The following is a 14975-nucleotide window of genomic DNA, read 5'->3' as shown; positions in this document are numbered from 1 at the left end:
CTGCTAGAGGGTCATGTTTCCTCTTGGCAGTGGTTATTGATAGGTTCCAGCATCAATCAATTATAAGGTCAGTGAGTACTGTTGTCTAGACTGCCCCTCTTACAAGAGCTCATCATTTCACAGGCTTATGAATGTAGCTTGCACTTGGAAGAGGAAGCAAAGGATCACAATTTAGAAACCATTCCAAATTACTGCATAATTTTCAGGAACTGTGTGTATCCCTAAGCAATACCCTGCATCTCTAATCAGCAACAGGAAGGCATAAAAAATGAGCACTATAAATAAGCAGTGTAGCTGAGATATATAGAGAAAAATATGGTAAATAATGAAGACAACAGGGGTGCTTAACACCGTAAGATGGATACTGGTGAATGTGTGCTAAAGTGTTGGCTGTTTTAATTTTTTTACTAAATTATTTGTTGTGATCTGTCTGTTAGGAGGAACTGCTCCCTGAAGTTCCCAGAAGGAGAAGGAATGTACCTGTTCCCACACTTTCACTTTCACTTCCTGATACAGAAGGCGAGCACATTCTGGTGAACTCTCCCACTGGCCTCAGCCCCGTGGAAAGCTCCTTTCCAGCAGATGAGATTGACCAAGGTCTGTTTGCTATCCATCACTTGTTAAATTACACCACATTAAGTACAGTCAGTTGATTGCTTGACAATTAATTTCTTTTTTTTCTTTCTTTCTTTTCCAGCAGTCCTGAATTCAACCTCTTCTCTGTATTTAAATGGGCCAGTAAAGGCTGATGAATGTCTGCAGGCAGATTCCACACTTCACTTGGGTGGCACAGAGTATCAGCTGCTAAAAGTTTTCATTGTACTGTAAGTGCAAAATATATATATATATTAAGAGCTTTCAAATTAGCCATCAGTATCATATTTGTTAAATGACGACTGTACAGAAACAGCCACAAATGTATCTGTCTCTAACATTGTTTATTAAATGGTCTATTTACTAATGACCTAGTCATTATGTGAAGACAGCCACAGATGCCTGTATCTTCAGTGGCCAGAGTTTCGCAGTACACTGGTTGGGATCTACCTGATATAATAACAAGGACAGACTATTGTAGCATAAAACATTGAGCCAGGAAGTTTGAACTGGCAAAACATCAATTACTCTGGGTTAAAGGAGTTTGGTCCTTCCCCACAGTAGTACAATCTCAAAGTTATATATAACTAGCAGGGGGTGTGGGGGTGCAGAAAATATGGATGTTATGTTGTCTATTCTATATAAAAGCGAAGTCTCTTTGTAGGCTGAGTTTGATCTGTTTTTTTCACTACCACTTGGAGTCCCGAAGTCTTATTTTGCTTTACAAGTGAGAGCGTGTTCTCGACAGTTTTGTGCTAAGTGTTTTTTGAAGTACTCTGTCTTGTTTTCGGAAATTGCTTCTTTCTTGTTTGTGTGAGTTTTTAACAGACATTCTTCTGTTGGTATTTGGTGTTTTTTACATTTAGGAATACTGTTTTGTGTTTGTTGTGTTTGTTTCTTTTTTTTTGAAGGCTTTTTCCTTATTCTTTGTTAGGGAGTGTGTTTTCCTGTTTTTACTTAGGTATCTCGGTCTTTGTACTGTAAAGAGTTTATCTTTCTTGTTATTGAAGAAGAGAAAGCCTTCATTTTTTAGTGTTTGCGTACTGCTGTTTTGTTTGAACTTTCATTCACCTCCACTCTCAGTGTTTATTGCCTTCACTTTAAAAGAACGCATCTCTCAGCACAGGTAAAGCTTTGTTCTGGTGCATTACTCAAGAGGAAAAACTCAGGTCCTTAGCATTTGCGGGCTTTTCCTGCACTTCCCAAAGCTTTAAGCATGTAAGGGTCCTCCCAGGTCCTGCAAATAGCTCATATTAAAAACCCATCGGGCAGGCTCCCCGAAAAAGCAAAAGCATCCTCTCCCAGTCTCCTCACCCTAAAAGAAAAAGTTTAGGGCGGGTAGCGCCGGCTCCTCGGAGGAAAAGAAGCGGGTGGGCGCTTCTTGGCTCGCCCGACTTGGGCAGCTAAACTCCGCTCTGCCCGGCGAGCACACCAGTCACAGGGCTCTCACCAGCCCGGGCGACCTCTCTAGGCATCCGAAAGAGGTTGGGCTGGCTCCACCTTCTGTGGGCATGAGTTCGGGCCTCATCGCTCAGGAACACTTGGGGTCATCGAGGCCCGAAGTCCTCGGGTTTTGAGATCCCCGGACTTGGGTTGACTATTCCCTGGGCGCGCCCGAGGATCATCTTGCCCAGCTAGAGCCGATAGTGCTCCCGCCAGCTTCGTGCAGGAAGATCCATCTTATGCCCGTTCGGGGCCCATGTCCCCATCCTTCGGTTCCCTGGATGGCCTCTGCCCATGTCTTTGTTCCGCCGGCGGCCCCAAAAAATGACGCCCTATTCGCCTCCTCCGGACCGCTGCTCTTGGTATGGGTCGGTCCCGTTGAGCTCACCCTCCACCGAGGCCGGTCCGAAGCTCGAACAGGTCGCGACTCTCGCTGGTCCCTCCCGTTAGGGTGGGGGCGGTGGAGATGGGGTGTCGACGCCGGACTCCCTTTGAGTTGGGCGGACACTTCCTCTGGAACCTCTGGGATGTTTGACCGGACACGCTATGGTTGGACCGGCGGCTGGGGTGCCAGCCTTATCCTTCCGGACTTTATCATGGCTCGGTGACGCCATGGCTCCCCTCGGTCCATCTCCTTCCCTAGGACAAACCCCCCTCTGGCCTGAGAGAGGGTGCATTGGCAGAGTTGTCCCCCTGAGGGAGGCACCTTGCCCCCATTTCAGCAGTTCCTCCTTCCGGTTCCTGCGGCTGGGGAAGCTGTTGACTCCCCATCCCCCTTCCCCTGAGCCTGAGAGTCGTGGAGTTGTGGTGGTCAAATTCCCCTCTGGGATCTTGATGATGGCTGCGTGGACCCCTAAGTCCCCCTCGGGCGATGTCTGATCGTGGTGATGCGGAGAGTTATCAAGTGGGTCTATGGTGTCTCGGCCGCACCCCCGTTAGGAGTGAGTAATAGCGAGGCTCTTGGCTCTCAAACCAGCCTCCCAAATGATCCAGTGCTGACTCAGGCCCCCTCAGCTCAGCCCTCCCATTTCCTCAGTATACTCACGCCCTACCGTGCTCCCAGTCCCTTTACGACAGATTTTTTTTGTCTTTTGGCTGCGGTAGAACCAGTCCCGGTTAGATCTCTAACAAATGCCATGGTGGTGGCATCTGCCACACTCCATGCTAAGGCTCACATTTGGCACCATCCTCGAAGGGCATCTGTAGAAAGTTGCACCTGTGTAGGGCGTTCAGCGCTGACTTTACCTCCTGGCTTTAACCTTAGGAGCATGGACGGTGCAGCGGATCCCTGAGACTCTTCTGAGGGACCTACGTCTGGCAGATTGAGCACATTCTCCAGGCTTCAGGCCAAGAAGCTAGCCTCACAATGAGATTCCTCTCAGGAGGAGGGCCACAGGCAGCTCTGGTCGTGCCCCGTGAGGCTGGCTCCCTATTGAGCTTATTGCAAGGTCGTCCCAGGAGGTTCATTCGGGTATCTTGACGGCCTCGGGTGGCTCGCTGGTGCTTCTGCGGAGTCGCTTCCCCACCGATTTGTTGACTTCCTCTTTGAGTTGGCCCTTTCTTTGGGTCAACACAAGGCAGCTCCCTCGGATGGGGTTGTGATTTAGCTCTTCAACGCTAGAAGGAATCCCAACTCTTCTTCGAGGGAGCAAGAAGGAAAAAACTCTTCTTCAGTAGGTGCGGGAAGAGGCTCCTTTAGAGGCCAGAGGTGAGAGAGGAGGAGGGACAGATTTTTTCCATCAAAAGGCAGAGGACGGGAATCAGAAAGCAGGACACTTCCCCAGAGGCGAGCAGGCGCCGGGGAAATGAGACTGGGAGGGCCCCGCGGCCTTGTGACGCTAGATTGGGATGCTGGAGAGCCCGCTGTGCTTCTTCAGCTCTCTGGCCTCCGATCACCAGGCTGTGAGCGTTCTGCCTGTGACCGAGGTGACGGTGCGTTTGCTTCAAGCTAACACTCACCGGGCCACAATCACCTTCACACAGATCAAACCCGGATTGTCCCCATTCACACAACATGCCACACAGTCAAAGGAAATTGCTCCATCAATCCCGGACCCACCACAGAAAGGCCGGGAAATTGCAGCCCTAGAGCTTTAAACTGGGAGAAAAGACTCAGGACCTTCACAGACACAGAAGATAGGGATCGGGAGACCAAGGTTCTTCTTATCCAACCGAAACCAGACCAGAGGACCCAAGACCAATTTCCACCTCAGCGAATACATTCCGAGAATCCACGAGGATCCAAGGATGTGCCATATCACATCATTTCTCCCTTGGTTGGAAGGAACCATCATAAAGCCCCATAGATGGGAGGCGCCTATTTCCACATACGATGTGAGTCATTTTGGTCTCAAGTAGCTCCCCCAGGGTGTTCACTCCATGTCTGCAGTTGTGCTCTGCCACACCCGCAACCACTTTCACAGGGTGTTCACCATCACTTTGGCAGTAGTAGCGTTTCACCTGAGTTCAGATGGATTTGGACATTTCAAGTACTGCCTACCATGGTGACGCCCTGCTACTGCCCTCAGCTACTAGCCATTGGTCCTTCTACCAAAGCTGTCATCCTGGAAGGTGCTATTCCTGGGATTATTGGCAAACTCAAAATTGCTGTTGCTTTCCTCTACTCGGCTTAGCTCAAGACAAGGAAGGGTTCTTTCAATGATTGCGTTTTCTACAATTACAGAAGGATCCAAACTGACCTACAGCAAGGCCCCAGCCAGCTCGGTTCTAAAAGTTGGCCGTCCCGATTGTGATCCCTTCACAGAATTTTCCTACATTAATACATATCGATTCTCAGTTCCTTTCTGGCAACCCTGCACAAATTCTTTCCTGAGACAGCTACAGGCTCCTCTACTGCTTGGCTCAGTCCTTCCTCAATCTCCCGTCATGATTTGGTTAAACATACAAAGACATTTGACCTCACTAGCTTCAGTGGTCTCCCAGACAGGGTGGGGGTCAGGACTTATTCAGGGGGTCTCAGGTCTGGGCTCCTGACTTCAGAGCCAGACACTCCAGACGAATTGTTTGGGCCATGAGGTCTAACTTCTCTCCCTACTAGCCTCCATAAACACCTTATTATACTTCACCAATGGGGGGCCACACTTCACACCTACAGGCCCTTAGGTGGTCAACTCCTCGGGGGCCAACACAGATCGGTCAGACAACATGTATCTGGTAGGGTGGGCTCGGAGGGGATGGGCCAGAGGGCTATCCCGCCTACCCGAGGCCATGAGGAGGGCCGTTGGAATGGGCTGTAGCTACGCTTCTTGATACAGGACATCATCCACACTCATATTGAAATCCAATATATTGGCAACATTCTCATGCGGAACATTTCTCGCTCCTGGTTATGCACTCCAGCGTTTCAGTATTAGCAGCTCACAAACCACAAAAGGGGGCGCACAAAAACTCCAACAATGGACACCCACAAACCTATTGACTCCAAGGTTCTTCTCCTTGCTATTTCTACCTCAAGCATTTATCTCGTGGGGCTACTAACAACTTTCAACAGGGCTACTCTCCGTTGCTTTCCAAGATTCCCACTCTTCTCCCCAGTCATTCAAGAAAATGAATTCTCTTGGGGTTGCGCATGATTGCTCGTATCTGGCACCTTTCATTCTAACATCACCTGGACGGATCCAGAAGGGACGATCATGACTTCGATCTAACCCTTGATCTTGACATTCATCAGATAGCACCTCAACACAAGTTAGAGACTACTTGATCCTCACACTCCAGAACTTCCACTTCCGACATTACCCCTTCACCCAATTAGACCCTCAAGTTATTTGACAAATTTCAGTGGGAGCAAAATTCAAGGATCAAAGTGGAACCTTTGTTAGAAGTGGAAGAGAACTCAGGGACTAGCTTTACCACGTTTATACTTGGGGTTTTGCAATTCTTAACATCCTGTCTATACAAAATTCCTCTGTAATCAAGTATCTCTAAATTTCTCCTAATCCATGGATCCTTCACTTCTTCCAAAAGATCACGAAAAACTTTTATTAAAGGCAGCAGCAGCAGACTTTGTCACCCGTTTTTCATAGGTCTCCCATTTGATCTCCTAAGTTTTTTTATCTCTTCCCTCCATGGGATCTGATTTAACATCTTTAGTGAATTAAATGCCCTCCATGAACGGCTGCTACATGTGAGTTAAAATATCTGTCAAAGCTTGTGCTATCTCTGCAAGAATTACCTCTGCTTTCAAAGTGATTTTTATTTCAAGCTCTATCTATCAAACCACCGTATTTGATTTTTTGGGATTCAATCCATCTTAGTCCTAATAGTCTTTTTGTCCCTCTGAACTACCAGTTCTCTTAATGAAATCTTAATTTCTTCCATAATTCAGTTTCTCTAAAATTCAAAACAGCAGACCAGCTGCTCCATAAATTCACTCAATTCAGGCAATTATTCAGACATTGACCAGACTCTTCAATAAATGTAGTAAATCATTGTTGTTTAACTATCACTCTAACATCCTCCAAAAAGCTACCAATACCAATAACTATTTATTCCTCTTCTCAGAGCCAGCTTAACAATCTATCTATAGCTTCTCACATTCTAAGCTAGCTTATCTAAACAGATACTCTCTGAGTCTTGAGCTCTATAACTTTTTCATGCTTCATTATTGGCTACTGTGCTAAAATTGCGGCTACTAAATCCAATTTTCATTTCCCACTATAAATTGGATGTTTGGGCAGTTATAGCTAGGCACGTTTTTTGTTTCCACGGAGCCACCAGTGTTGTTCCACAGTGGACCACAGGGATTCCAGGGTCCCACTGGGAGGTCCCATCAGTCAGTAGGCTAAGATTATGAGATCACGCAACATCACCAGTTATGTACTCCATATAACTTCAGATGTTCCTAATTCATCCCTCCATCCCTCCCCCTCCCCCTCTTGGAAGACAGTGAGAGATTGTTGGGTTTTAGTGAGCTTGTTTTATTCATCTGTTGATGTTATGTTCATGTATAGGCATGTTGTGTAATCGTACAATGTGACAAACTGGGGACTACTGGTAGTGGTGCATCCTCCTGGGATATAATAAGCTCAGCCAATGAGACTTTTGCTCTTTGGCAGTTAAATGGGATGGAGAGGAGGGGATCGGCAACCCAACCCATCACAGAATATGTTAGAGATGGATCCCAAACATCTGAAGTTATGGTGAGTACATAACTAAAAGTTTTGTTGTTTTCTTTTTCAATGTTTTGCCATTTTGATTTTCCAGACTCAATGTTTCAGGTTGCAATAGTATGGTTTTGCAATGTTTTAACATAGATCCCACTGGTTGTGCTGGGTTGCAGTCTAACTGCACATCTGTGCACAGTAGCAGTTTTAAAGTGCCACAAACACGTTAATGAATCCATGCCGAAGGTTCATTACCTACTAACCATTTATTTTTTTATCTTCTGTATCCATATGCCAGTTAGTCTACTCAATCAGTGTACCTTTTCTGCAGTTTGTAGACTGTTTCATACCTTTTTATAAGTGTGCTGGTAGCACAGTGTAAGAAATCTTAGTGCAAACAGTAAATCAGTGGGATTCAGTTTGCCATCTCCTTCAGTTACATTTTTTAGAAAAGTTCTCAGGGTGAAACCTCTCAATGACCATTGACACATTTGTATTTACTACTTCACTATACCCTTAGTTTTCACAGAAATTCCACTGGTGTATTTTGCACATCTCTTAATGCACATCATCTGTAGCTGCCTGATTACTGTATCTCAGTCCACTATGATTTTCTTACCCGCCTTACCTGTGCTGAGAAAAAGGAAAGCATACATTGCTGATGAAACAAGGATGTGTGTAAGATTCTCATAAGTCTGTCCCATACTTCTCTTCTGCTTGTATGTATTAGCCAGGTCTAGTACCTTAAAAGCCTTATTTATACCACATGCCTCTCAGAGAACACTTAAATTCAATATAAGCACATTTTAGGTTGTCTTTACTTCACTGCATGTCATTTATGGATAATCCATAGGCACCTGTTGAAATTCCAAGGAATGTAATTGTCATTCTCAGAGTAGTGGAACTATAAACACAAATGAACGGACTGCATAGAAGTCAAGTGTTTCAAAAAAATTCCCCTTATTCACAGGTATAGAAATCTTGGGGTTGGTGGGGGAGTGGGCAGAGTCTTCTTTCAAAAAACACTTGAAAGGAGTAACAGTGAGTTTTAGAATTTGTTGTTTTTCCATTGGAATTGCAGGTTATTTTTCACTGTTGGGTTCATACTTTCGGATTTACAATTCTAACAGAAAGCCTAATCCTGGTTATGGGAAGCTTGGTTCTGGTGATCAGCTATCCCTCAGTCTGTCATTCACCTACCCCGACCCCTTAACCATACACGTTAGGTATTTTACATGTGAAATTAAACAGAATATTAGTATGTTTGCCTGTCTCTCTCTTCTAACAAGTCTTGGTAGTGTACTCAGTGTTGATTGCATTAATTATTTCAGTACTTGTAACAGATATGCATCAGTAGAAATCTTGGTCCATGAGTCAAGTCGAAAACACAGTAATAATTTACAAGACTTTACTACACATCAGATGAAACAGCTGCTGAGGATGCATTGCTTTTAGTTTCTGGAAAGATCCAATGCTCCTTAGTGGTAGTCACTCTGCCCTACAGCAATCATTGCCTAATGTCTATTCTGCCAACACAAGAAACTGAGAATTGTTGTATTACTTCTAACCCCATCCACAAGTGCACCTATGGTTGATATACCCTGGCTAGGATATTTGCATAGCTTGACTTCAGTTTAGACTGGAAACAAAAGGTACAGATATCATTGACTCCTATAATCTGTCTTTTATAGGTTTACATAAATTAGCAAAGAGCTCAACAGACCTGGTATTCTTACAGCCCAGGATGTCACAATGGATTGGCTTCCAGATCCAAAATCATGTAAACCTGAGTACTGGAGCTTTAACGTAGTGACCACTTTGCCTAATGCAGTCTTGGTCCTTCCCCCAAGTAGCACTAATACAGTGGGACTTCAACAATCTCCCCATCCTGGGAAAAATGAGCTTTAGTCGGCTGATCAGACCTATCCTGCCATATCCAGCTCCCTCAGCACCAAACTGGATATTTGGTTTCAGAATACTGACAACACAGTTTCTGGAAAAAGGTTAAGCATTATAACAGCCATCCCAGTGCTAGTATATTACCTTGGAAATGCTGTCAGTAAACAATGTTGTAATGGGACTCTGTTTATTAACATGACTAAAGCAAGAGTAAGGATCATTTTCATAACCGTGTAATGGTCCAAACAGTTCAGTCTTTTTCACCAACTCCTAAAGCACTTTCCCCTAGTAGATTTCATTTCTCCACATCCATACCCCACAACAGAGTGGTGTACTTAAATCTGGGTTAAATGCAAGTAATCCACAGTGCTCAAGCTGGGTCTGGTATCCATCTTGTGACCTAGAGGGTAACAGGACAAACATAAAGAGAGAACCAAGGTTAAGACCTAGAAGATATAACCTTAGCTGTTAGATCTTGGAGAATGCTTTCAATCCCTCACAGCAGAAAGAATAACATGCCCTGTAGAAGTTTTTTTAAATTTTTTTAAGTTTATTCAAGCCAGTTAAGTGACAGGCTTTCTTATTTTTCTGATGTTATACCAGTTATTGTTCTGTCATTTAAAGGCATTCTGAGACCTTAGAGGGAGGGCCCTACGGTACTGAGTGGTGGAAAAGGAAAAGGTATGGAAATAGATGGACCAATCGCAGGGCTTGAGGTTGAGTCCCTTATTTGAATATTTCAAACAGCTCAAGGAGGGCTTCCCAAATCAGCCTCTGATGAATCCTCTCATTAAGTTTACAATTCATCAGGTGTTTGTTCAGGTAGAGAAGGCAAATATTTACCACAGCTTACCAAACGAGATATGAAACATGTATATTTACTAAACTTCACATAATATTAAAAAGCAGAAAGGCAGCATAAATAATAAGTAATACTTTGGAAATGCTTTCACTTAAGCTTCAACAGATCCACCCATAATAGGGGGGAAATGTTAGTTTTATAGCAATATAAAGCATGTCTTTATGAATCTTATGTTGGCTCTTTTTATTCAGAGGTTATAATATTTTCTTTCATTAATCCTAGCTCTTTCTTTTGCAAGTCCCTCTTGCAATAAATGCATTGCTGCAATAAATGTTAGCAGTGTAAGAAATAAAATTGCTGAACTACATGCATGGATTGCCCAACATAAGCCTGATATTCTCACTGTAACTAAAACTTGGCTTAAACCCAGCATAAATGACTCCAAAGTTATACCTCCTGGCAATAGTGTCGTCCGTAATGACCATGCAAAGAGGAAAGGTGGTGATGTTGCTTTAATATTTCCCAGTACCTACCACATTTTCCCTTACAGCAAACCAACACCAAAATTCAGTTCAGCAGAGCTCCTTACTTAGGTGATGTGAATGTCACTTGTTTGGACATACACTCTAACTCCCCTACATCTAGCATGAACTTAAATGTTTCACACAACTAATTAATAGTCCCACACATTATAGCAAGGCATCAAATTCTCTTATTAGACTTAATCCTATTATCAGACCCTAGCAAATACTCCACCAAAGGTAAAATGTCAGATTCTCTCAGTGATCATCTCCTAATCTATATGACTAGACATCCCACACATCCACTTAAACAGCATATTTATAAACCAACATGTAAACTTAACAAGTTTAACTCAGAAAAATTCTTTACTACACTATCATCTATTAACTGAAACTTCTAAAAATCCTTCCCTTGTATTGAATTCAGTACAACTTTTCCAAATATCCTAAATAGCCTTGTACTTCCTATAAAGAAGAGACTGAAAACAAATAATGCAATCTGACTATCCAAACAGAGTGGAATGCTAATGGAGGATAGAGAAAAAGCTAGGAAAGAATGGGAAAAATATAAAACACCTTAGTATCTTAAAAACTTCAGAATACTTCGCAATCATACTAAAAACAAATAATTGAAGACAAAAGACAATACTAGAATAACTTTCAAAATAATACTAATCACAGGTGTAGAATAGTGTTTGTGTGATGTATGTTTAAGAAGCATTTCAAGGTAAGTAGCAAGCATGTGCTAGCTTCAGTGCCATTTTGAGAGTGCAGCCAGAGAGTGAGCATGTATGAGTGTAATAGCTAGTTTGTTTATAAAATGTCAATGAATAATAAAATAGGCTCAGTCACATCCTCTGGCAGTCAGTAGCAGTTACTATATAGATGTCTATTCAGACCAAGTAATATCCACTCTATAATTCAAAAAGGAATCGCAAAAACTTCAAGTAAAAACCTTTTATTCGAAAACGAAAAACAGGTAAGCGCTTTCACCAAAGTGGCTTCTTCAGACCTCAAAGATACAATTTGAGTGAATGTACTTCACTATTTGTAGGTGGATAACCTATTCAATCATGACATCACAACTGGTAAATAGGCAAGTAAGATTAATTAGTTAATAAATGAATCCACATACTCCTCAACCTTAAACCATCTGTACCACAAGTATCCCATCAGGAAGGCATAAAAGATATAAATATGCCAACAAAAGTACATTGTTTAAATACAAAATTCAATTAAATATATATGTCACATATATCAGAAAAACCTAATCAATAAATGACATATATAAAATGTATTGTTAAAAGTATATCATTAAAAATAAATACATATATATAGTATGTATTACTTAAACATATTTACTTAAAAATATATAAAGTTTACTTAAAAACAAGTCTCCTATTTTTAAGAGCTGGTTTAATAGGAATTTTCTCATTTAAACCAAGGTATAAATGGGCTTGAAATCTGATGATCCAATTCGTTTCATTCCTGTCTGTAAAATTCCTAATGTCAACACCTCTTAAACTAGGTATATTAATATAAATAACCATAAATTTAAAAGAATGTGTGTCATTAGTGGCTATGATGTGTTTTGAAAGTGCATTTGTGCCCACAGTTTTTATTTAAAAATAAGAAAAATTTGTTTAGACTTTTATGCCATCCTTCTAATAATGCGCATTACCCCCAAGACAATTTACATCTAGGAACTAGACCTTGCTATAATTGCAATTTCTGTTCTTATATTTGTGATTCTGTTGTTTTCGTACATCATAATACTTCACAAATATATAAGTTTGATATAACAGCCGATTGTAACACCAAACATGTTGTTTATCTTGCTGTGTGTTCCTCCTGTCCTGCCTTTTACGTTGGCAAAACTGACAGGAGACTCAGAGACAGGGTGAGAGAACATTTGTACCAAATACGTATTAAATCAGGAACAAATGCACTTTCAAAACACATCACAGCCACTGATGACACACATTTTTTAAATGTATGGTTATTTATATTAATATACCTAGTTTAAGAGGTGGTGACATTAGGAATTTTGCAGAGAGGAATGAAACGAATTGGATCATCAGATTTCAAACCCATTTATACCCTGGTTTTAATGAGAAAATCTCTATTAAACCAGCTCTTAAAAATAGGAGGCTTGTTTTTAAGTAAACTTTATATATTTTAAGTAAATGTTTAAGTAATACATACTATGTATATGTATTTATTTTTAATGATATACTTTTAACAATACATTTTATATATGTCATTTACTGATTAAGTTTCTCTGATATATGTGATATATATATATATATATATATATATATATATATATATATATATATATATATATATATTTAATTGAATTTTGTATTTAAACAATGTACTTTTATTGGCATATTTATATCTTTTACGCCTTCCTGATGGGATACTTGTGGTACAGATGGTTTAAGGTTGAAGAGTATGTGGATTCATTTATTAATTAATTAATCTTACTTGCCTATTTACCAATTGTGATGTCATAATTGAATAGGTTATCCACCTACAAATAGTGAAGTACATTCACTCAGATTGTATCTTTGAGGTCTGAAGAAGCCACTTTGGTGAAAGCGCTTACCTGTTTTTCATTTTCGAATAAAAGGTTTTTACTTGAAGTTTTTTCGATTCCTTTTTGAATTGTAGAGTGGACATTACTTGGTCTGAATAGACATCTATATGGTAACTGCTACTGACTGCCAGAGGTTGTCACTGAGCCTATTTTATTGTTTTATTGTTCTTTGACATTTTCTATTTTATTGGTGCTCAGTGCCATTTATTTTCCAGAGGTGCTAATTATTTCCTTCACTTTATTAGTTTGTTTATAAGTTTATCGAAGTTAAAGTTATTACGCCTCAATCCTGATGTGTTTGTGCATAATAAAGCTGCTTGAACAGAACCCACAAAGACTCATCTACTTTATCCTGACTGGATGAATGACATGGTGTCAGAATTGGGATTCCAGAGCCTGCCTTTCAGAGCTACAAGGTGCAGAGTTAACAGAGAAGGTAAAATAAGAGAACCAAGCATGAAAAAGGGCCAGAAAAGATCCAAAGGTAAAGAAAACTTGCATAGGTTCATAGGTAGGTACTAGGCTATTAGCCCTAGGGCCTATATAAGCCTAGCCAAAAAGGTACCCTGGCTTTCGCAACCCAAGAAAATTATTTTCCTGTGACCCTGTCGAGCAGAGCCACAGAGGTGATCCCGGGGTGGATTTCCTATCTCCCATCCAAACATCAAATTTTTATTGAAGAGTGTTAATGAGGAGCTCTGTTTGACATAGATAGGTAGTCTTTTCCAGAGTATGGGAAGTCTCTGGGATAGGAATCTATTCCTCCAGCATGTTCTGTTTATTGTGGTGACAAGGCTTAGGTCCCTAGAAAGTGTAGCTTGGATTTCTTTAAGTGGAGCATATCCAAAAGCTCTGGGTTCGACATAGCTTTGTGTGTTAGGCAGGGATCGCCTCTGAGTAGGCGATATGTGATGAAGTAAAGCTGCAGTTTTTTGAGACGGTCTGCATAGGGTATCTGTTTGATGATGGTAATCCTCTTTGAAGTATTTCTGCGGCCTTTCCAATTGTTGTAGATGTCTTGTGAGGTACGTACCAAAAGGGGCATTGTACTCTATAATGGGTCTAATGAGTGATGAGTAGAGGGGAACAATGACCTCTTTTTTCCTGGATGAGAAACCTTTTGTGATGAGGTGTGCCACATAGAAAGATTTCCTGACTACTGTGGTGATGTGATCATCAAAGGAGAGACTACTGTCCACCTGTGTCCCAAGGTCTCTTATCACACTTTTGGTGTTAAGTAGACTACCGCCTATATGGTAGTTCATGGGTACAGATTTTTTACCAAAAGGGATGACAATGCACTTTTTAGCATTGAGCTTGAGGCCATGGCTTTGACACCAGGCATCTGTCTCAGCGAGGTCCTTTTGTAGGATGTCCACATCTTTTGGAGTTTTGATTATGGCTCCTAGTTTGCAGTCATCACCGAACTTTGTTAGCCAAAGACCTTCTTTGTTAGCCTGTTCTTCAGAGAAGTAGATACCAAACAGGAGAGGACCCAGGACTGAACCCTGTGGTACTCCACTTGTCACTGGTCTGAAGTTGGATTTGGAGTCTGCTACTTTCAAAGTGTGGGTTCTGGCAGTGAGCCAGTTGGCAACCCATCTTGTGACATAGTGATTTATACCTAGTTTAGTGAGTTTATCTATAATTTCAGAGTGGGGGATGGTGTCGAAAGCCTTGGCGAGATCTAGATAGGCTGTGTGAGCCACCTTACCCTCATCTATAGCTTTGGTGACTGCTTCAAAGAAGTCTATCAGGTTTAGGAGACATGATCTGCCTTTTACAAACCCAAACTGGGTGGGGTCCTGAGTTTGAAGATTACCAATGTCATTGTTTATAAGTTTCATGATGATACGTTCCAGCCTTGCAGACCAGGCTCGTCAGGCTAATGGGGCAGTAGTTTCCGGGATCCGTGGTGGCTCTCCCTTTGTGGAGTGGGATAACCATCACTGTGCTCCATTCACTGAGCACAGAGCCTAAGGTGAGGC

General features: G+C 41.8%; 1 protein-coding gene across 6 annotated transcripts in view; it reads left to right on the top strand.

Moving 5' to 3' along the window:
- GRAMD2A (GRAM domain containing 2A) overlaps positions 1-14975 on the top strand; it is a 797948-nt gene that overhangs the window by 701044 nt on the left and 81929 nt on the right. For 5 of the 6 annotated variants that reach the window (XM_044077505.1, XM_044077503.1, XM_044077502.1 and 2 more), the window contains 2 exons: positions 438-597; positions 698-824. In XM_044077505.1, the coding sequence (XP_043933440.1) occupies positions 438-597; positions 698-824 (287 nt within the window). The remainder of the gene's footprint in view (positions 1-437; positions 598-697; positions 825-14975) is intronic. The other variant, XM_044077501.1, reaches the window with a different exon arrangement.

Source organism: Protopterus annectens, chromosome 7.part0 (assembly GCF_019279795.1).
Source record: "Protopterus annectens isolate FY-2018-M chromosome 7.part0, PAN1.0, whole genome shotgun sequence".
NCBI classification, from domain to species: Eukaryota; Metazoa; Chordata; order Ceratodontiformes; family Protopteridae; genus Protopterus; species Protopterus annectens.
The sequence above is the reverse complement of the archived record's forward strand: the minus strand, read 5'-3'. Positions and strand labels throughout refer to the sequence as shown.